The sequence below is a fragment of the Camelus dromedarius genome, chromosome 5 (assembly GCF_036321535.1).
Source record: "Camelus dromedarius isolate mCamDro1 chromosome 5, mCamDro1.pat, whole genome shotgun sequence".
Taxonomy (NCBI): domain Eukaryota; kingdom Metazoa; phylum Chordata; class Mammalia; order Artiodactyla; family Camelidae; genus Camelus; species Camelus dromedarius.
This window is the reverse complement of record NC_087440.1, coordinates 68,265,281-68,287,360: the sequence shown is the minus strand read 5'-3', so window position 1 is coordinate 68,287,360 and position 22,080 is coordinate 68,265,281. Positions and strand designations below refer to the sequence as shown.

General features: G+C 45.7%; 1 protein-coding gene across 1 annotated transcript in view; it reads left to right on the top strand.

Annotated features, from left to right (window-relative positions):
* The window catches only part of LOC105086255 (zinc finger protein DPF3), a 199,870-nt gene extending 180,199 nt beyond the window's left edge, over window positions 1–19,671 (top strand). Inside the window, exons 8-10 of the mRNA XM_064486090.1 lie at window positions 5,960–6,088; window positions 8,982–10,381; window positions 17,920–19,671. Coding sequence (XP_064342160.1) covers window positions 5,960–6,088; window positions 8,982–9,184 — 332 coding nt within the window. The 3' untranslated portion in view covers window positions 9,185–10,381; window positions 17,920–19,671. The remainder of the gene's footprint in view (window positions 1–5,959; window positions 6,089–8,981; window positions 10,382–17,919) is intronic.
* The last annotated feature ends 2,409 nt before the right edge of the window (window positions 19,672–22,080 follow it).

Below are 22,080 nucleotides of genomic sequence, written 5' to 3'. Positions count from 1 at the left end.
CAGCCTCTCTGTCTCCTGTTGTCCTTGACAATGTGAAGTCTGGCAATTTAGGCCCATCCATAAACTTGAAGACTTATTCAGTCAGCCCTCGGCCTTCTCCTCTCCAGGAGGACTGATTGCAGGGCCTGGAGTCAGTCTGCATCAGCAGCGCCCCTTCCTCACGGTCATACGCTCGCACTGTGCTCAGTGCCAGGCAGCAGAAGGGCCTGGGAGGCTGAGCGGTCACGTGCTGCGTGGCTCCTGGTGTTCCTTTCCCCCCCTCCCCGCGCCGGGCTCCCCCGTTGCCCCGCCTTCCACATGCAGGGAGGAAGGCATCGTTTATCTTCCTCTGGAGTCCCAGGGTGGGGCCCGAGTTGCTATTAAGTGACCAAGAAGAACCAGCCTGCATGGAATCCCAACATTTTTATTCCTTGGATCTGTGGGATTTATTTTTTCATCAGTTCTAGGGAAGCAATGAAAAAAGGTGTCAGACCTTGGGGATAATTTATATGAGTAAACACGCAAGGAGTAGGGTGAGCAAGAGCATGAGAATTAAGGCCATTTATCCAGGCTTCGAGGCTCTCTGTGCCCTCTGGTCCAGCCTTCCCCACAGTCTCTGTCTCGCCACTTTAACCCTCTCCTGGCTCTACTCCGCGTGGGCCGGCATGGCTCTCTTCACAGCCCCAGCCTTCCACTGTCTCCCCCTCCCCTCCCTGGTCCCTCATTAAAGGCTGGGTGGAAGGGAGCAGGCGGTGGCGGTGGCCTCCAGCTGAGGCCTGCTCTCCAGCTGAGGCCTGCTCGCTGATTCTGAAGGGAAGGCAGTTGGCTTACCCCCTCCCTCATCACCCTCCCCCGCCTCCGCAGCTTCTTCCTCTAGCCTGGCCTGTCCCTCGTGCCCTGTGTGGCCAGCCTGGGGCCACCTTTGCTTCCCCTCTTTTCCTCGCCCCTTATCTTTACTCCGTCCTCTGAAGATGCGCTCTGCACAGCCAAGTGGCGCTGGGCTGGGATGCTTTACACTTGAGAGATGAAGTAATAACAGGTGGCAAGACCAGAGGCTGCCGGAGCCCAGGATTCCGGTTGCCATGGCAACACGACAGACCTGTGGAGGGATGAGAACTGTCAGCCGTGGAGGGTGGTGGGGGGACGGGTGGGGGGCACCAAGAGAGGCACAGCGCCTCCTGGAGGGCTCTTCTCCCTGCCCCCAGGTTACCCAAGTGCCGCACGCCCCTGCAAGCAGGCCCTGGGAAGACAGCTGCTGGGCTGGGGCTGGGTTTGGGCTGAGTGGTGGCCACGGAACACAGCCACGTGTCTTTGCATACCAGGCCCTGGCAGGCGGTGGAGCATCTGCTCAGGATGTGAAGTCATGCTTTTGTGGATATGCCATGGAGGAGCCTAAACTTCTGGCTTGCTTCCTTTTTCCCTAGGACGCTAGGGACACAGCTCTGGTCTCAGCAGAAGCAGGTGAAGGGCTGTGGCTGATGGCCAGCCTGTCCCCACTGCTCATTCGTCTCATGAGTGGCAGGCGTATCGCAGCAGAAGTTAGACTAAAAGGGGGAAAGACAGCCCTGTCTGGGTGATAATTCCATGGAAGACTTCGGGCCTTGTTTGCCCTCGACACGTGGCCTGAATGAAGTAAAAACTCCTGCAGTGTGGTCGTGTGCCCTGATGCCTTTCTAGAATGACTGCTCACTCTTTCCTGAGTGTGCTGCTGGGACTCTTTGGAGCCTGGCTTTTCCTTTCTCTTCATTTGATTTATTTGAACGTTGCTTCCCACCTTCTGTTATTTATTATTAATTTTTGCATGAACTTGGTTCTTGATTTCCATTTTTTTCCCCCTGTGAGCTTTTAAGAGTTATCTCCCCCAGGTAAACTCCTAAACTCTCAAGGCTCACTTAATTTTCTCAGCAGCTTCCTTATATCACTTATATGATCTCAGCCCATGAACATTCATCAACAGAAAACCAAATCCATCACTGGGGACGCCACCATTGAGATACCACTTGGGGCTTTGGCCTCCCCGTCATCTTGTTCTATAAAGCGAGACTCAATTTCCCATAAGCAGAAGCAGAATTTCTATTTAAATCCCACTTGCAAGGTCTGGGAGAGCTTCCTATTTATAGTAAAATCTTTTTTATAATGATCTCATAGACGGTGCTAAGAAATTGCTCACGGATGGGTCAGGCCAAAGGCCAATAAAGCCACGGTGTGAGCTTTACTTTAAAAAAAAATCTGTCATAAGTCTCTGGAATTCTCTGGAGAAGTGTTTTCACAGAGTATAGGACAATAAACAGGGTCACCAGGATGGATTACTGCAGTAGGGACATTAAATTCAAGTTCAAAGGGAATTTCCACTTTTATCAGGCCAATCTCAATGCATTTTTTTTTTTTATCGCTTTGGGCTTCCTAAATAAAGTAATGGGTGAATCATGTTGACTCTAAAGAGATTTATGAAATATTTCACATGCAAGGTTGGCTCTGGACTTCCCAGGAAGCAGAGAAATGTGATTAGAAACAGAGTCCCTGGGGACACAGACAACCCAGGGGTGAGTCCCGCCTCCTCTACTTCTTAACTAGGGCCTGAAGGCAGCCCCTTAATCTCTCTGGGCTTCAGTTACCTCATCTGTCAAATGCTCCCTACTTCACCACATTGTTGTGAGAATCAATGAAGTTGCGTGGCTGAAGCATCAGCGTAAGATCTGTCACAGTTCTATAGTGTAATATACATCTGCTTCTTTTTCTTCTCAAAACACAGGTGAGTGAGACGGAGCTGAGTGGGTGGGCACAACCTGGTGTCCCCTTCTCAAGAGACAGTGACTCATGGACTTACCCTTTCCTTGTATGTTGTGTATAAGATGATACTTCACTTACTGTGCATAGTAGGGGTACAGTACAGGGTTATGCTCCCAGCAACCTGGGTTCCTTGGCCACCTACTCTTGTGGACACTGGGAGCTAGACATGACCCAGGCCAGATGACTGATCAATCCATTTGGACCATTTGGACGTGGACCAGCTCTGGGGACTAGGGGAATAAACCAGGTGGTGAGTGATATTCAGAGTGACAAATAACCCTGCCTCTTTCCCCCGGGAGGAGCTCCCAATGCATCACTGGGCTGCCTACCTACTCCTCTGCCATCCTCTTCTAAGCCATTCATCTCACACATGCTTGTTAGCCATTTCCTGTATGCGGGACATGTAGGTTTTCCAACAATGAGTTGATGTGGTCCCCAATCTGAAGGAGTAAACCACTGAATATGGGGCAATAAGGTGTACACACATACACACAAGGGAAAGGTCATAGAAATGATGTCAACACCATGCTCTCCCCGAGGCCTGGATGATCTTTTCTGGCTGGGGAGTAGGGAGAGCTCCATGTGAGATCTCTCACCCTGAAACCAATGCTAAATACCTACAAGCTAAGAGAACCAGATGTGAAAGCTATGGCTTAGCCCATCCTGTGCTGCTTTACCAAGATGGAAGCCAGCTTTGGGCTCACTGCCATGAGATGAGACTAAGAACTGAAGCAGAAAGGATCTCACTGGAAAGTGAAGCATAACTGCTCACTACCACTTTCTATACTGGGCCATTGCTGGACTAAAATGGTACCCACTCCCCCAGCATGTCACACCTGCACACACCAGAGCCTGCAGCTGGGACTTCAGCATCGTCTTTATTCCCTTGGCCAGCAGCTTTGTATAACCAGCAACCAATGCAAATATATGTGGGGACCCTGCTCTGATTCCGTCTCCTCAGAAACTTCTCTTCATCAGATGAATTAAATTCTGTTTCTTTGGTCTTTCCATAGGATCAATTTCTCCATCATTGTTTTCTTTGCTCTACTAGATCGTTTCTGAATTTTTTGTTTCATGCCGTTTTGGAATCCCTGGTTCAATAGGATGTTCTACTGGTGGTCTGCTGGTGGCAAAAACTACAAAGAATCATCTGGGAGCTCTTAGACTCTATATTCCATTTCTTCATCCTCGTAAATCACAAGGAATGCAGTGTGTTGGAGAAAACAAGAGTCCGTGGCTGCTTAAAGATTTTATGAAAGGGGAGAAGATCTGACATGATGAAGGGTCCCTAACAGAACAGGAAAGAGACAGCTGATGAGACTGGGCCTCCTGAGAGGTCTAGTGGGATGACATACATGGGAGCTGTGATCACTCGTCATACAGGAAGCCACCTAAGTTGTGATTGGCATCTCCACATTTTACACCTAGTTCATACCAATCTTGGAGCTTAGCTTTGGTTTATACTCAGCCCCTAAACATAACGTAACCCACTTCTTCCTGTTCACCTTTTGATTGACTTCCATGATAGTCTCTTAATGAAGAAACCCTGAGTTTATTTGTTTCCTAGACATGCTTGGATTTTCTTAAGAGAGTTCTAAAAGTGGTTAAGATGGCAACTGAGAGAGAAAGGAGACGAGGGACTTCCTTCTGGATTGGGGCAATGAAAATGTTATAGGCAGAGTAAAATTTCTGCAGGCCTCTGGTTTTTGGAGATTATTTGCAAAACCATTCTGTATGACACACAGATGTCTTTGCGATGCAGTGACTGATGAAGAAAAGCCCACACTCCCCCGGCCACAGGGTGTGGCCAGCTCCCCTGTCTGCCCCAAACAACCAACACTTTTCTTGCAGAGAATCGTCTGCCTCCCCGAAGATGAAAATCAATGACTTAGAAACTGATTAAACCATCCAAATAGCAACTGATAAATGGATTAACCCTCTATAATGTAATTCTGCGAGCTTTTGTCTTCCGCCTTCCCCAGGTAAGTTTTTCTATTCCTGGAGGCAAAGCAGAGGCATGGAGGAAGCGAAGGCCAGGGGGAATCATATTAAAGTGGGTGAATCCGTTTATCACTTACTGTCTGGATGGTATTTCTGCTCACATATCTGCTTCCTTTTACAGATTTGTACCCTACGGGACCCTGATTAACGGTAGCCAGTGAATAATGAGAGAGCGGCAGACGTTGGGTGTAGCGAGGGGGAAGATGCCCTGGTGGTTTAGGCTGATCCCATAAACAGAGAGACTTTTTTTCTTCGTCACAGAGAGTGTTAATATGACAAAGAAATGTCCACAATAGGGAATGAAAAACAAGGAAAGTAGAGGTATTTTTCCAGGGCTCTTTAGCCAGCCCCTAGAAGCTAAGGGTTCAGTGCTTGGGGACTTGGGCTGTTCTCACAAGGCTTTGTTTTTAAGATCCTGCCCAAGATACTTCTTTGCCTTCGTGTAAGGCCTTTCAGCGTGGGTGGCTTATGAATGTCTTAAGCCTCAAGACATGCTCACTAACTTACCATTCAGCCCATCTCCAGCATGAGACTAAGCGTCCAGTTCTGATTAACTAGTCCTGGGTACTTTCTATGACCTGGACATCAGGGAGATGAGGCTAAACAAAGTGGACACCTGCGTACCTGCCAAGATGTTCCTCAGAGTCCCCAAGAGCCTCTGCAGGGTCCTTTGTGGAAATGACCACCCATCAGTGCCTCTTTGTTTTCCTTTTCAGAGGCAGGAGGAGTATCTCCTAAGCATGAGCATCTTTCCCAAGGGCAAGGCCTAGGCAATGACCGTTCTCCCTCCCTGTAAGTCACACCAGTGTTGATGGCTGCTGTCTGATGTGTCAGGCCTTGGCCTGAGGGCTGGTTTTTCAGGGATGAGAGAAGTTCACTTGACTAGGAGGCCTTCTGGATGCCCTGCTCATTGCCATCAGAGGAGCAGGGTAGTTTCTTTAAAAACACAGAGCTGGGAAATAGTGCAAAAATCAAACTCAGCTCTGGACGGCTTGTAAGACATTAGCTGAACCGAGGAGGATCCTAAAGGAAACTTAGCCCAAGTTAACAACTTGGCTGTCACGAAACCTCAGATTCTAAACTTTGTATTCTTTCTGGAACAGATTCTGCCGCAACCTGGGAGAAGAGGGGCCAGTGGAGACTCACCTCAGCCTAACATTGGATTTTTTAAAAAAAAATGTTTCCACAGCCCAGAAAGGACCGGATGGGACCGTCATTCCCAATAACTACTGTGACTTCTGCTTGGGGGGCTCGAACATGAACAAGAAGAGCGGGAGGCCGGAAGAGCTGGTGTCCTGTGCAGACTGCGGACGCTCTGGTGAGTGCGGCCCCTCCTCGCAGTGTGTGCCCGTAGCCCAGGAGCTGTCCCGCTCGCATTCCTCTGCCGTCCTCGGGGGGCGGGGGGGGGGGGGGGACGGAGGTGGGGTGGAGTGACGGTGGTGGTGATTTTGAGTGGAGAGGGGTTTTCAGGTTATTTTGGTATTTTTCTTCTTTGAGTCTTAAGAACCATAAGTTATGCCCTGGGATCCAGGTAAAGAGAAAGGAGGTTTTGGCTTCTGTCTGTCCGGCTTTTCCACGAGGTGGATATGTTTTGTGTGTTGTTGTTGTGGACAACAGTGAGTCGGTGTGGAAACACCCTGGAGATGGGCAACATGCTTCCTTGTATCGGGTGATGTGCATGTAATAAAAATGATGTGTTTGTTCTGTGGAAGAGCCCGGGGCAAACCGGAAGAGTATGGAAACATGAACACTGGGGGAGCTTCTGGAGTTGTGGGAGTCAGAGGCCTCTGGGCTCCTAGGAAGCTGCATAAATACCACCTCCATTGGCCACTCATCCCATTTTCTCATACGGAACAGACAGAAGGGAGCCTGAGAGTAGATCAAGGAGGCAAAAGAGTTGGTGTTCTTAGGGCTCATCTGGAGTTGACTTGGAATACTTTGAAATTTTCATCTTTATCCGGAGACTAAAATTGGTCTTGTTCTTTCCTTCTTAAAATGAGTTCAGGTCTTCAGGTTTTGTTCAAGCCATTGTCTTATTTTTCAATTCTATTATTTTTGGCTGGTTGTGGTTGGTTTTTCGTATTGTTTTATGTTATAACTAGACCAAAGTGCAAGGCAGGGAGGAGAGAAGGTTTCAGACTCATCTGTAGTCTCATCAGCTGCTGGCTAGTAGGTGAAATACAGTTCGGTGGGTGGTTGGTTCCAGCAGCCAGGAGCCGGGACTCTTGTCCCACCTTTCCACCCAGCAGCTTTTCTACTCCGAGTCCTGAGAGGAGGCCTGAGATGACCAGACCTGGCTTTACCATAGCAGCTCAGTTCTCCCCTTGCTTTGTCCACAAACCTTAGCTTTTGTCCTTTTATATTTGGTTTTGGGTTGCTTAAGCTTTAAGACTGACTTGAGCGGCAAATCAGGAATTGGAAAAGCACCGTGGTTTCCACTGCACACAACCCTCCACGTGTAACCCTTGAGCACCCTGACGGGGTGGCCGGTCTCGTACAATCCCGTCAGTTCATTTATTTGCCAAATGTGATACCTAATGTCGAACTTTTCAGTCCTACTGGTGCCAACTTAGAAGGGAGGGCCCATGGGATGGTGGACTCTGGGATTTAGATACTCAAAAAGAAAATGAAACAAATGAAATCCAATTCAGCAGTTTTTAAAAGCAAGCGATCGGACAAAATCTCCACCACCAGAAGCAAAGTTACTTGGTGGCATGGCATTCTAGGCAGAATGTTACAGACTGCTGTGGGTTTGGGATGTGTTAGGGAGGGCAGCTTCAGCATTCAGTGAAAACTGATGAAATTTCCCCTCTTCCTTTCCTGTAAAAGATGGGGTACTTGAATCTGATCCCCGGGGGACCAGAAGTGGGCAGTTGGTTTTTTTTCTCTCCAAAGCCTCTCTCTTACTGTCTTTGCTCAGCTTACTCTTCCTGGGATCTGTCTGTTGTGGGGCTCAGGGGGTCATTTTATACCAGTCTAGGTGTTCTCATTGCATTTGCCAAGGATTCATTTTGATGGATAGTTTAGTCAAGGTCTGACTCTGATGTTCCTGAAATAGTCGATACCTTGGGAATAAACAGGTGGCACTAACCCATGGGATACGCTTGTTAAGGCAAGTGGGCGAATACCTCTCTGGGCCTCCCTGGAGTCCTTCCAAGGAAGAGTGTGAAGCTCGGAAGAGCAGTCTTGTCCTTCCCACCTACCCTGCCACCTCCTTTTCCTGGGGGAGAGTGTGAGATTCCTGAAACTGGCACCATCAGTGGTGCCTCATGACCTCATTAGGGGGTTGTCCCAGGCCCCATTTAGAATGTGGAAAAGTTTCAACTTGACTTTCGTAGATTTGAGGACACTTTTATTGGGCTTTGCCACCCCTATTTCCCACTTTCTCAGTGCTCTGAGTTAAATATGAGTAACTGGGCTTTCTGGAGTAACTTTCTGGAGTAACTCAGACCTGAGTGCGTTTAGTGGCTGGAGGGCTGTGCATGGGCCCGCATGCACACCGCGTGCATGTGTATGCACACGTACGTGGGTGCAGATCACAGAACTGTCCTCCAGAGGTGAAAGAAAACCACAGGCTCTTTTATTACCTACTGCTTATCAGACTTGCCGACTTCTTTTTGCTTTCAGAGCAAATGAGCTACATGGTGTAAGGGCAGCATTGAAAGGGTCCAGAAAGAATGGGATTAGAAATGGGTAAAAATCAAAAATAAAATGGATGGAGGCTTAACCACCTTGACCGGGTTATCTGACAGTAATACCTTTGTAAAGCTGACTGTCAAAGTGAAGGACAAACATTGTGCAAAGAAACGCCTGCTGCAAACACCAAAGAAATACCAACCGGGCTTAAAAACCACCAAGGAAATGCATTGTCTGGGGCAGGGTTGAGCGAGCATGCATGCCAATGTGTGCCTACGGAAGAGAAGAAAGAAAGATCGAGGTTGAATCTTGCACTGTCAGAGCTGTGGACACATGTCTTATGGTAGAGATGATGCCTTTTCAGGGAGGGGAGAATCCTTTTCCCTGGAAATGTTGGCTTTGTCCTGTTACCCCAAATCCCTGTTGCCAGGTGACGCACACCCAGTTCACCCCTTTTTAGTGTGAAATGGTTTATGCTCTTGCTATTAAGAATAACCCGGTAATAATGTAATAAGAATATGAATAATGCTGTCTGTTGCTTAACCATGTGCTGATATATTCATCATACATGTCAGCTCATTTGGGAGGAGAAGGCAGGAAGGAGAAGGAGGCAGCAGCCGCAGCACGCACCACGGAGGACTTATTCGGTTCCACGTCAGAAAGTGACACCTCAACTTTCCACGGCTTTGATGAGGACGATTTGGAAGAGCCTCGCTCCTGCCGAGGACGCCGCAGTGGCCGCGGTTCGCCCACAGCAGATAAAAAGGGCAGTTGCTAAACGCATGGAACAGACTCTCTGGGCAATTAGCCATCACCCTCTGACTTTGGTCCTTGTTCTGGTTCTGATATACATATATATATTTTTTAATGAAAGACAGCTTAGGTTTTCCCTTCATCCTTGCTTTTTCTTCTCACCTTCCACGTGTCCCTGCCCCCTTTCCCTCTCTTTAGGGTATGTACAACAGAAGCACAAACTACTGAAACAAAACAGAAGAGCAGAATAACAGTCCTTCAGAGAGATGGCATCATGATGTACTATTTATTTTCTATAGAAATGGGAAGTTAGGCAGATTCTCTCTTTTTGGGGGGGAGGGGATCTTTTTGACACGAGCAGAGTTGATTTCCTCAGTTATCCTATTTATTGGCAAAATGAAGAGTGGAGGGGCATTGGGTTTGGAAACAAAGAACCGATAACCGTTAAAAATTATTATTTATATATTCTAGCTATTGTTAGAAGCAGACTTTTTTTTTGAGAGAGAGAGAGAAGGGAAATCAAAGACATGGAAGTAATGTCCTGTTTAGAAGACAGCCACTGGGGGGAGGATTGATTCAAAGCTCCCCAATCAGGAGGATTTCCTCGATGGCAGAGGATGGCACTTTCTGTGCCCCACGGAGTTGGTGGCTCCCCACGGCAGACCCCCTCCCCGTTTCTCCTCCCTGACCTTTCCATCTTCCTCCCTGCTTGTGATGAAACGGCGGCAGCTCCTGAGAAGCCCGGGCCGCCCATGTGCAGCCTCCCTCCAGCACCTGGGCCCTGACCAGCAGCGCCTCCTGGCCTGGGACCCTCCTCCTCTGTCAGCATAGCTGCTGTTTGGTTGTTGCTGGGTTTTTCCCTCGCTTTCCACCTGGCGAAGAGCAATTTCCACATGCAGGAATGGAATATAAGCAGAAAGGCATGGACTCAGCGGTGACAAACAACTCGAGGCTGCGCTCATGGAAGAAAGAATGTTACCTCAGTCTGTTTCCCTCTTCCCCTCGCCCCCTGTTTAAAAACGTATAAATACCCGTTGGATGATCAAGTCTCCTGTATTTTTCTATTTTTTTATAGTGCCCCCCAGGCACTTTGTTTTATGTTTCCAATAGCACCTCCTGAAATAAACCAAAGCAACACTTGCTCAAGGCCCCCGGGGTGACGGAGACCATCCACCTTGTTGGCAGCCCCGAGGATGAACAGCTGTGCAGTCCTAGTCAAAAGGTATGTCTTGACTGATCTGTCTTACGATGAGGGAAAACCATCACAGTTGCTTTTTTTTTTTCTTCTTTCCTTTTTTTCCTTTCCCTCCTCCTAACTCGTCTTTTGTTTTTCTGGGTTCAACCCCACTTATTAGTGTGGGTGTGGCCACTGGAGCATCTTCTACCAGCCATCAGCTGTCTGCGTGCGCATGTGTACCTATGCGGGCCTGGGCCTAGGTGTGGGATCTGAAGCTTGCCTGGACTGTGGGGGGCTCTGTGTGGAGAATGGTGGCTTATGGCTTCCACTGCAAGAGAAGATGGCTGGGGGGAGTGCTTGGCTAAGTCTGCCTTCCTGGGCTACGTCTGGAAGTGGAGTCCGGGGAAGTGAGGTTGGAGTTGGGTGCTGTACTTGGGTAGGAATGAGGGGACTGCATGTCTAGGGTGGAATTCCTTGCTCCAGGCACCAGTTGAACAGCCAATTAAAGAAGATCTCTGATTAGGCACAACATTCAACCCAGTTGATCTGAAGATCCCGAGCTCCCAGTAAGTAGGGTCAGGGTCTCCGGCCTTCATGAGAGCATAGGTCCAGATACTCAGGCACTGCCATTTGGCTTGGGTTGGGGGCTCCACGAGGCCACCCAGGCAACAGGCTGTAAGTGTCTGGGAAGATCTGCTTTGACAGTCCAGCCTTTGCAAGAGCCTCATGCATCAGACCTCTCATTAAAATAGCAAACCAACCAAACAAAAGCAAGGACCGAGCAAAGAAACCCGCAAATGGACCCTTTGTGCTTCCCTGGTAGGCTGAGATGGAAAGGGCTGCTGCTTTTCTCCTGCTTGAAATGTCTAAGTGCTCGCCTGGGCATTTGTTCTCAGTTGTGAGAGAATGAAAGTAACCACGTCACTCACTTTGGGGATGTTCTGCCTAATCTGTGTGTGGCCCTGATCCTAGGAAATGCAGCATAAACCTCCAAAGTTGTAATATTCCTGTGTGCTCAGGTGTGTGCAAAAGCTATCCCAGATGGTTCCAGTTTGTTTCTTCTATGGGGACACAGCCTGCTCTTGCTGTCAATCTCTGCCTCTTGGCTTCATCTGTTCATTGACTTTGACTCAGATATTGGATTCATAGCCTTATCACTTGTTCTCACTGATGAAATGTGAGTTTCTACATTAATAAAAAGATGTCCAACCAATATATATGCCATTTGAACTCCATGTAGTTGTTTGTAGTCCTGAAGTTCTCAATGACAGCTTGCCTTTGAACTTGAAATTTTTAAAAACCTGCATAATCAAAACAAATTATAAAATGTCACCTCATTTCAAGGTCTAGCTTAGAGTCCTGATGGGGCACCACGAGTGAGCTGTCTAAATGAGACAAACTCCCATGGAGAGATTTATCTGAGGATGGCTATTGCTGATCTATTTCCGTTTTGCTAGTCTAGCTTGATCTTCAAGGTCCCCTCTTGGGGGTGGTAGATGTCCTCATCTTTCTTAGTTGGCGTAGCCAAGGTGAGCATCAAAATGTATCTTAGCACTGCCTGAGGACCTTGTCTCATCTTGCTTATAGTATCTTTCTACAGACTCAGAATTTACATCCTTTAAAAAAACAATAAAGGACTGGAAGGGACTTTGACGATGATGAAGTTCAAATCTTTCACTTTTCATTGAGAAAGATCAACCCAGAGATGTTGAGTTACATTGAAGAGGGTGGAATGGAGGTTGCTTTGGAGGCAAGTATCTTGAAGTGAAGGAAGGAAGGCAAGACTGAGGAGGCAGTTGAGGAGGAAGCTGGCTGCACCAGGGTTTCCAAATGCCTTGATGGTCAATGTTACATCATTATCCTCCTTCCGTTATATAACAATGGCCAACATTTATATGCCAGATCTTGTTCTATTTGCCCTGGAATGGTTCATTGAATTCTCATGACTGCCCGTGAGGAAGGTACGTGTATTATTCCCAGTTTACAGATGAGGAAACTGAGGCCTAGTAATTAGGTTAAGAAATATACCTGAAGCCCCACAGCTAATAAGAAGCCAGGTTTTGATCCTTGGCAGCCTGACTCCAGGACTTACAGTCTTTACTTTTATTATTGTTCTGTGCTGCCCTTTGCACATGTATATGTATATATGGAATATATGAACATGTGTATACATATATATACATGTATCTCCCTTCCTCTTTCTTGGGTCCACCTGAAGAAAGGAGTGTTTGTAATAAAATAGCTTTAAAAGGTACCCTTATTAAAAGCAATTTCAAAACTGAAGAGTACCCAATTAGATCCCCCATAGAGAATTCCAATTAAAATTCTGTGCAGCATTTTATAGAGAGCTCATTTTCTAAACCATCATTTCTAGACATTCCCTCCTGAATGCCTGTTAGGGACATAGGTCTACTTTTTTGCAACCTTAGAAATTGCTAGAGTTGTGTGAGCAGTCAACTCATCTACCATTTTGTTGTTGCTTTTGTTAAATAAGTATTGTTACTCAAATATTAATATGAAAGAAATTGGAGTCACCAGGATGAAAATGGTCTGACTAGTTTCCTTTGTCCTCAGCTCAGCAAAGCATCATCCCAAATCCTTTAAAAGTGTCACCTAATTTTCTGAGTCCTAACCCAAAGATAAGAAAATCAAAGATACAGAACTTTCTAAATTTGTTACAACATTCAGATCCCCCAGGGGGAACTGTTGATGTAAAGGTGATTATCGTTGTTGTCTATCTGTTGTTTTTTCCTGCCTAGGACAATCCAACCCTTTACATCTGTTCCTGAGACTATGGAGAGATCAGACCCTCTTATCACCTTTAACACTGGGAGTGAGAAAATATGCATTTAATTTTTTAAAGGTACTTTAAAGTCACTAATGCAATTTGCTACTGGTATTGTGGAGAGAAGGACTTAATAAAAATATGATGCTCACATCAACAGCATCCCTTTAAGTCTTCCTGCTTACTTTGCATCTCTCTATGCACCTAATGGGCTGAAGCCTGATATTGCCTTTATATGGCACTTGAGGGAACACAAGATCATTACTCGGGGAGAGAACTAAAGGCTGTTTGGAGGTTCTCACTTCATGGTGGAATAAAATTAATTAATATTATCCCAATATGCCTCCTGTTACATCTGATGAATATGATCTTGAACTTGTAGTTAAAAGTTTGAGCAGACGCATGTACTAGGAATTATTCTGCAGGGGATTTTGTTTGGCCTTTGGAAGTGAAGTTACTTCTGTCTTTTCTGAGTGAGGCATTTTTGATCTAGTGAGTAGAAGCCTCGAGTGGAAAAGTCCTGGGTTCTGGACTCAGTCCGTGTGTGAGTTTGTTTCCATGAATCTCTGCCCTAGTTTCTCTATCCCGAGGGTGTGGACATTCCTTACCCTGTCAGAATATATAACCAACATGGCCTCATGAGGATTCTTAAAGCCACCCTGCGAGGTAGGGTAGGTGTTCTTTATTCCCATTTTACTGATGAGGAAACTGAGATTCAATCAGGTTAAATGACTGGTCTGAAGTCCAGGGTCAGTAGGTGGTATCTGGGTCTTCTAATACTCTTTCCTCAGTCTGTACTGACTTCTCCACAGATCTTGTTTTGAAGATTTCTTGAGTAAAATCAATAAAGGGCTTTGAAGTCTTTCATTCAAGACCTCACTGGGTTGAGAAGAGGTTAACTGATGCTGTAAAAACCAAACCAAACCAAACAAACAAAATAAAAACCCAAACATATCATCACATTGGAATCCTGTTGAGAGGTGGCAATGTCTAAGTCTTCATGAACTTTCCCAAAGAACAACGGTTGAGCTTTTTAAATGATCAGTGTGCTGGTGGTGACATTGGGGTTGGGTGAGGGAGTAGTGAGGTCGCAGGGTGAATCACTTCAAGCCCTGTTTTGGTCACATATCCAAGTAGTTCTTTTTTTTTTTTTTTTCCTATTTTTTTTTAAACATAGTTTTTTTCTTCTTCTTCTTTCAAAGACAAATGCTTTATTTTATTTAAAAAAACTTTTTTGATTGAGGTACTGGAGATTGAACCAGGACCTTGTGCGTGCTAAGCATGTATTCTACCACTGAGCTACACCCCCCCCCCTTTTTTTTGTTAGTGGAGATACTGGGGATTAAACCCAGGACCTCATGCATGCTAAGCATGCACTCTACAGCTGAGCTGTAACCCCACCTTACATATCCAAGTATTTCTAGCACTAAAATATTGAATTATATGATACTGTTGTATTTAATAAGAGTGATTTCTGACCACTTACTCAAAATAACAGTATAGGAAGAACCATTCTGCTTGATTGATTTACAAAACAGCTGAGAATGATAGAAGATCCTTGTTAGAAGTAAATTATTAGCTAAAAGATATTGGCAGTTAGGTTTTCAAAGTGTCCCAACACTGGCCCTCAACCAACAACTAAGACTTTAAACACTTTTTTTTTTTAACATTTTGAGGTAATTTTAGATTTATGAAAACTTATACAAATAATACAAAGAATTCCCATATCCTCTTCACTCAGATTCTTCAAATAATCACAGGACAATAATCACAATCAGGACATGCATGTTGACGCAATACCACAGTCTGCAGACGTTAGTCCAGTTTTGCCAGTTGTCTCACTCATGGTGTTTTTCTGGTCCAATATCCAGTCCAGGATCCCATGTTACATTTAGTTGTCATGTCCTCTTAAAATCCTTTAACTTAAGTCATTAGTTTTGCATCTTTCTTTGTCTTTCATAACCTTAAAACCTTTGAAGAATACTGGCTATCATTTCATAGAAAGTCCTTCATGTTAGGATTGTGTACTGTTTCCTAATGATTAAAATCAGGTTATGCATTTTTGGTAAGACTGTCATAGAAGTGATGCTGTATCCTTCTCAGTGCATAGTATCAGGGAGCACATGATTGATTTACTCCTCTCCAAGTGACTCAGACATTTGGCCTTTCAGCTGAGGTTTAGGCTGGTATGGCTGCAGACCTTAGAGGATAATATTTTCATTCATTTGGCAGCTGGGGACTGAGTAATAGCAGCTCAGGCCTGTGAAGGATAGGATGAAATTAAACATGGGGCCAATGGATTTATTGTCCATTGGATTTATTTGCAACTTAGTTTGGCAGACTAGATATTCACAAGTAGTTAAGAATGTGTAAGAGTATCGTGGGGTGGTTCATGATTATTTTCGCTTTGGCTCATAGCAGTCAGGGAGATTTTTTTGGAGGAAGCCATCCAGATCAACAAAGAGCTTGACTGTGGCTATTTAATCTGTAGGCAAGAATGTCTGTTGTCAAAGAGAATGGAGATTGAGCTGAACGAAAAGCAAAGTTGGGATTTATATAAAATGGCAAAAATCACAATATTTTTAAAAATTTGCTTAAGTATTGTTCTGTAGAATTTTGTTCATGTCATTGGTATTAATGCTTATCAAAACATATTGTGATTGTTTGTAGCCTTTCTGATAAAGCAGATGGTGTGTTCCTTGAGGGCAAAGATGATGTCATGCATGTCCCTCGGACAGTACCCGACACCATTGTGTCATAATTACTTGTTGAAATAAGCACAACTGAACAATGTTTCTGAGCTAATTAGTGGAAGGAGTTGGTGTCTTGTTCTATGCATAGCGGTTGCTCAGAAAGTGTTGCTGACAGAAAGGTTGAAGTCATATCTGGACACAGCACCCACTGGTCAAGTCGAGGAGGTGGATGGGAGCCAGGAGGCCATGAAGTGGTGGTGAGGGGTGAGGGAGAGAATGAGGATGTGAGGACGGGTGAAGGGAAATTGAAGATGTGTGGTGGGCTGGAAAGTAAGCTTCCTTGAGACTTAGGGGGGACTGAGAGCAGAAGACTGAAACATAGCAGGACATTCCCAGTGGCCTGCAGTTGGCCCAGGAAGAGAACATGAATGTAGAAGGACAGAGTTGGGAACCAACCAGCTATGTGGTTTAGATGGGACAAAAGAAGCATGTGTGTGTGTGTGTGTGTGTGTGTGTGTGTGTGTGTGTTGGGAGGTCAAAGGTAGAAATTTGAGGAAATGGAAAGGGCATGGGGGATGGTTATGAAACAGACTCACTAACTGAGTGGCAGAGGGGCCAGAGAAGGGTGAGAGGCATTGGGTGAGGGACAGAAAGACTCCTGGCAGGGGTGACAGTCTGACTGGGTGCCCAACCAGAGAACACTTGGAACCCCTATGGAAGGTCTGGCGAAAGGCCAGTGGGTTCTATCACTGGCGTGAAGGGGTTGGAGGAGGTGGTACAGTGAAGAGATGAGCACCAAGGAAGAAGGGGGAGCCTGGGAGGCGGCAACAGAAAAGCAGATCCTAGAGGGAGACGGTGGCATGGACTGGGATGGGATGGAGAGGAAAGATACAGGAACAAGTGTGGGGGGAGGGCTTGGTGGTGGGTGGAGATGAGACCTGTCTCAGCCTCCCTTGGAAAGCATGAGTAGATGGATAGAATCTTAGCTTTAGAAGTGCAGCTGATCCAGTCCTGTACACCTGACACGTGAGTGATGCCTCAGGTACTAGCAGGAGAAGTTGGGGCGTGGGGGTGGGCGGGGAATTTCAACTTGGAAGAGGCTGGGTGGCTCACTTGATTTTGAACTTTGTTCCCTGCCACCTTGGCCAGTATCCAGTTGGGCACCCCACCTTCCTTTCCTCCCTCCCTCGCCACTTAGCTCAGAGTGAGCTGGACACTGTTAGGGGCACCCATCTCTGCCCTCAGGAACGGCTTCTTGGGTGAAATGTGATAGTATTTGGTTTCATTGTACTCTTTCATGTTGGCTACTCCATTCCAAAGACCAAAATAAGTTAGCAGATTTCATTTCAGCTGGAAGCAAAACCCATGCCTGGTTGGTGCCCATCAGGCTAGAGGACTTACCTGGTGTGAAGTGCCACCAGGTTCCAAGGCTGACGACTGCGATCACTGGGCTAGTTAAGGACTGGAATGGATATGTTGGCTTGGTTCTCTCTTTTGAGTAATTTTGACACCTGGAGTCACTTGGGTCAGGACGGGGATGAGGGTGTAGGCATGAAGCAGTCTCCTTTTGGCCTTAGGCCGAATGGGACATCCGTTGGGGTTTTCTGTGACTGCAGCTGGTCCTGTACCGTAGGAACTACTCATGTCCGCTTAGGTGAGGCCACAGGTTGTATCATAATGGTCTTTCTGGAGTATTTAACATTGAAAAGATTCAGTTGGTTTCATTTCCAAGCAGAGGAGGTAAAAAGATTTTGCTAACACCCAGTTTTGCCAGCTACGCCGCCTAGGAACTGACAGTCTAGCCGTGCCCTCTGAGCCTTGAGTCATCCCGTTGGCCAGGAGCAGCTGCCCTGCCCTATTCCTGGCTGATTTCGAGCTGCAGGTGGTGAAGGCACAAGGCACTAGCCTGGTTCTCCCTGCGCATAGCCACGGCCTTGTTCGTGTGGCGATTTGCTGTTTGCGGTCTTTCTTTCTTTCTTTCTTTTTTTTTCCCCTTTTCCACTCATTTCATGTCCACCACCCCCTTAATGTAGACCTTTCTTTTTTAGGCATTTGTCCTGTGCTGTTGTTTTTTGTTTTATCTTTCATTGCCTTTCCCTCTGCAGTCAACGCTCTGACCTGGGGACTCCGATATCCTTCAAACAAGACGTTTCTGAAGAAGGTGAAAAGAAGCCACCACGATCTGCGCCTCCTCCTCCTCCTCCTCCCTTGCCTGGCCCCCTCCTGCGCACGTGTTTCTGCCAACACAGGAGCCTGGATTGCGGAAAAGCCTCCAATGCAACTCAGCTCAGCTCAGTGACGTCTTGGGAATGGCCTAACTGTGCAATAAGAAGAATTTCTTTTTTTCCTCTTTTTAAAATTCTCCATTACATTTTCTCTAAGTGTCCGTGAGAAAGTATGCAGGTCAGACTGGGATTGCTCTATAGTAGAAATAACTGAACACGAACAAACTGACAAAAAAAAAAAAAAAAAAGAGTTAACTATTTTATTTATTTCAATATTTAAAAGAAAAGGTGCTGATGTGGCAGAGTATTTTTGTTTAAAGTACCTTCTACTTCAAAAGTTAAAAGCAATTTTGTGAAGACATGAAAATCAAAAGAGGACTTAATGTAAAATAAAGACTGCCTATTAACTCTAAGGAAAAATACCCCACATTTTTAATAAGAGAATAAAGATCAACTCTGCTCTCTCGGGGTTTTTAAAAGCCATTCATGTATGTGCTTTAGGTATTTTTATTTCTGCAAGTTGGATGTGGTAAGTGAGGAGTGATCGATTTTTTTTTCCTTCTTCAAAAGTCTATTGAAAGTGTTTGATGATGTCTTAAGACTTGACTGAAATAAATTAGGCACAAAGGCGGTCAGCAGTCTCTCTGAGCCTCCCTCCCAAACAAGTACCCAAGCAAACAAACAAACAGCTCCCCCCTTACCCTGGGCAAGCCCCATTTATCCCGTTTTGAGAAGCAGCCTGCCTCCTGGTTATCGTGTCTGACGAGGCCTAGTTCTGAAAGGAATTCCATCTAGTGATTAAATCTATCTCTGCAGATTCAACAGATTTGGATACGGACAGCTTTGTTTAAAATAATGTGGTGAAGGAAGAGAGAGAGAGGGAAAAAAAAGAACAAAAAAGTGTCACTTGGGATGACATTAATTCTGTCCCCTCGCGGCTCCTGGGGGAGACGTGTGAAGGGGGCCTGCTGCTGAGCCAGTTCCTGGGGCCTGACACAGTGAGGAAGGCCAATGTGAAAGATGGAAACCTCAAATTTGGTTGCTGGTGGGGGTAAAAAGGGAAAAGGCGAGAGGTCTGACACGTCATTTTATGGCCATGTTGGTGGAAGGAACGTTGTGGCCTATGAAACGCATTCAGCATAGTGTCTGCGGCCTAGTGAAGGGGCTGAGTTCACTGGCTGGGCCACTGGGTTCCACCCCCAGTCTCTTACCTGTCCACGCTCTTGAGTGTCCCTCACTGGTAAGCAGTCACAACCAATGTACCATCTAACTCTGGGTATTCCTCTCAGCAAAAGTCTTGAGTTGACAGTGTTACTGAAATGGTTCTGAGCCCAAGAATCTCTCTTTTCCCTTTGCAAGGGGGAGACTGGATGGGCACAGACTTCCTGCCAGCCCTGAAAATGCCAGTCCCCCGGATAGATCACCTAGAGTGTCTCTGTATCATTTTGTAGCCCTTTTCTGTGACGTTTTCTGGTAGAAAATGTCCCTTTCCAAAATGCTAATAATTATAATAATAATCCTCTCTCCCACCCACTCCCACAAGTTATAACGTGTAGAATTGTGATAAAACTTTGCATAATGTAGGGTTTGTATCAAGTTTGTATAAGTTTCTGTTAAATAAAAGTCTGTTTCCAATGCTTCTATAGCATCTCTGTAAATTTTGCTTTTCCAACCTCATCCTGCATAAGTTCAACTTTCATGCTGTCCTGTAGAAGGGACTCTGCCCATTTGCATGTCCAGGATTTGCTGAACCTTATTGTTTTGTGTAGAAACACAGTCTAGAACAGTGGTGGCCGCTGGCTTGGCTGACAGGTGGTGTCCTGGGAAGTGCACAAAGCTCAGCGTTGGTGCCAGCACCTGCGCTTTGAGTCCAGACATGCTGTCCCCTGCCCACCACCACCATGGCCGTCATCACCCTCTCCATGGCCAGAGTGGATTTATGAAGAGCCTGGTTATATGTACTGACTTAATATACCCGGCGAATGTTGTCGTCACACCAGGGCTAAGATAGTTTTGCACAAGAATGCAAGGTTTGGTGTGTGCTTGGGAAAAGCTGAGAGGTTCATGCTTCTATTGCCTAAAAGTGCTCTTGGTGTTGCCTCTTCAAAATGCTGGTTGGCATGGCTGTAAACCAGTCCCCCTGAGACAGGTTTCTCCTTGTGTGTGGATGTGGACACTCTTCTCTGACGGGTCCTCTAGGTCAGAGAGAACCACACCAGCCTTTCAGGCCAAGTCTTGCTCTCTGAGCATTGCTAGCCCCTGCTGAGGCCAGGTGGAGATGGAGCATGACTTTGTGATGCTGATGCTAGCACGTTCTATCCTCCTGTAGACTGAACGCCACATTATGGCATTCATTGTGGACTTTATACATTTCCCTAGCAGAAAAAGGGATTTTCCCCCCATTTTATTGTGGCAATATATATATATATGACATGAAAATTACCATTTTAACCATTTTTAGGTGTATGGTTCAGAGGCATTAGTTACGTTCATGTTGTTGTACTACTGTCACCACCATCCATCTCCAGAACTTTTTTATCTTCTTCAATTAAAACTCTACCCATTAAACACTAATTTTCCATTTCCCCCTCTCCCCACCTCCTGGCAACCACCATTCTACTTTCTGTCTCTATGAATTTGACTATTCTGGGTACCTCATGTAAGTAGAATCAGAATATTTATCCTTTTGTGACAGACTTGTTTCTCTTAGCATAATATCTTCAAGGTTCATTCATATTGTAGTGTGTCAGAATTCCATTCCTTTTTAAGGCTGAGTAATATTCCATTGCATGTTCATGCCACATTTTCTTTATCCATTCATCTGTTTCTAGATACTTGGAGTCAAAAGGAAGTTTTGCACATTTATTATACATCACCCACTTCCTGCAGTGACTCAGATTTGAGACACTAGGTCCAATTCAGAGGTTACCTAGGGGATTAAATATCTTTTTAGGAGGGAAGTGATTGCACCTGAAATCTTCTTTCTACTTTATACCCTGGAAAAGGCTACTTTGATTCTGATGGGCAAACACTCTTTACCTAAAGTTTGTGTTACCTCTTGACTAAGGCTTTCTTTGGAGAGACTGTTTGGGCTGCTTATAGGAACAGGCTGTCTAGTGTGGGGCTGTAGTTTCAGTGCAACTAAGGAGAGAGGAGACCCGGGAGACTCAGATGTCACTGGCAGGTGGTGAGGGCAGGGGCTGCCTTTTCCAAATGTCTGATGGGGCAGCAGCCACATCAGATTTATCCAAGATCTCCTTTTTAGCCCTTACTAGAGGATGCTTGATTGTTTGGAAAGGCTCAGTAATTTTTCAGATCTCAGGATACCTTTAAGTGGAGCGTATTGCTAAATTCTCCTAGCTACTTCCAGGTTTCCTTAGAAGGGCAGGGGTTGGGATGAGCATTTATATGCCTGCTCCATTGTCTCCGAGCTCCACTCTGTGAGGACATCTGAGGTCACCCAGATGTCCGTTTTTAGGCATAGACTAGAAGGAGAAATATTCTTCAGGCCAGAAGTTAGAAAATCCTGTTACGTATTTTACATAAACATGGCGTGAGCAGCACGATCCCTTGGTTACCTGATCTTTCCTTACATCAGAACAGGAACTACTTTGTTAAGAGGTGGTAACAGTGCTCATCAATGGTTTAGCACCAGTCTGACTGATACAGTTATGTTGGCTGTGCTATTAGCGATCGCTTGGCAAGGCATAATCATGGCTGAGATGGATCAGGAGGTCCTAGTGGAACACTGGCTGAAGGAGTATTGTGTTGTTTATTTTTAAGTAAGGATGATACCAGGCTGTGTTATGTGGGGACTAATGTGCAAGGGCTGGGAAGTACTTCTCCACTCCTATTTAATATTTGACACCACCATGTTCAAGTTAGCTGCAAATAACTGGAAAAACCAATGGGAACCAAAAAGATGATTAACAATGTTTAAAGGGATAGACAATAAGCCCTAAAGAAAAAGTTAAAGGATTTGGGCTTGTTTAACTTGGGGAAGAGAATGAGGGGTCACTTAATAACCATTAGTATTTGTAT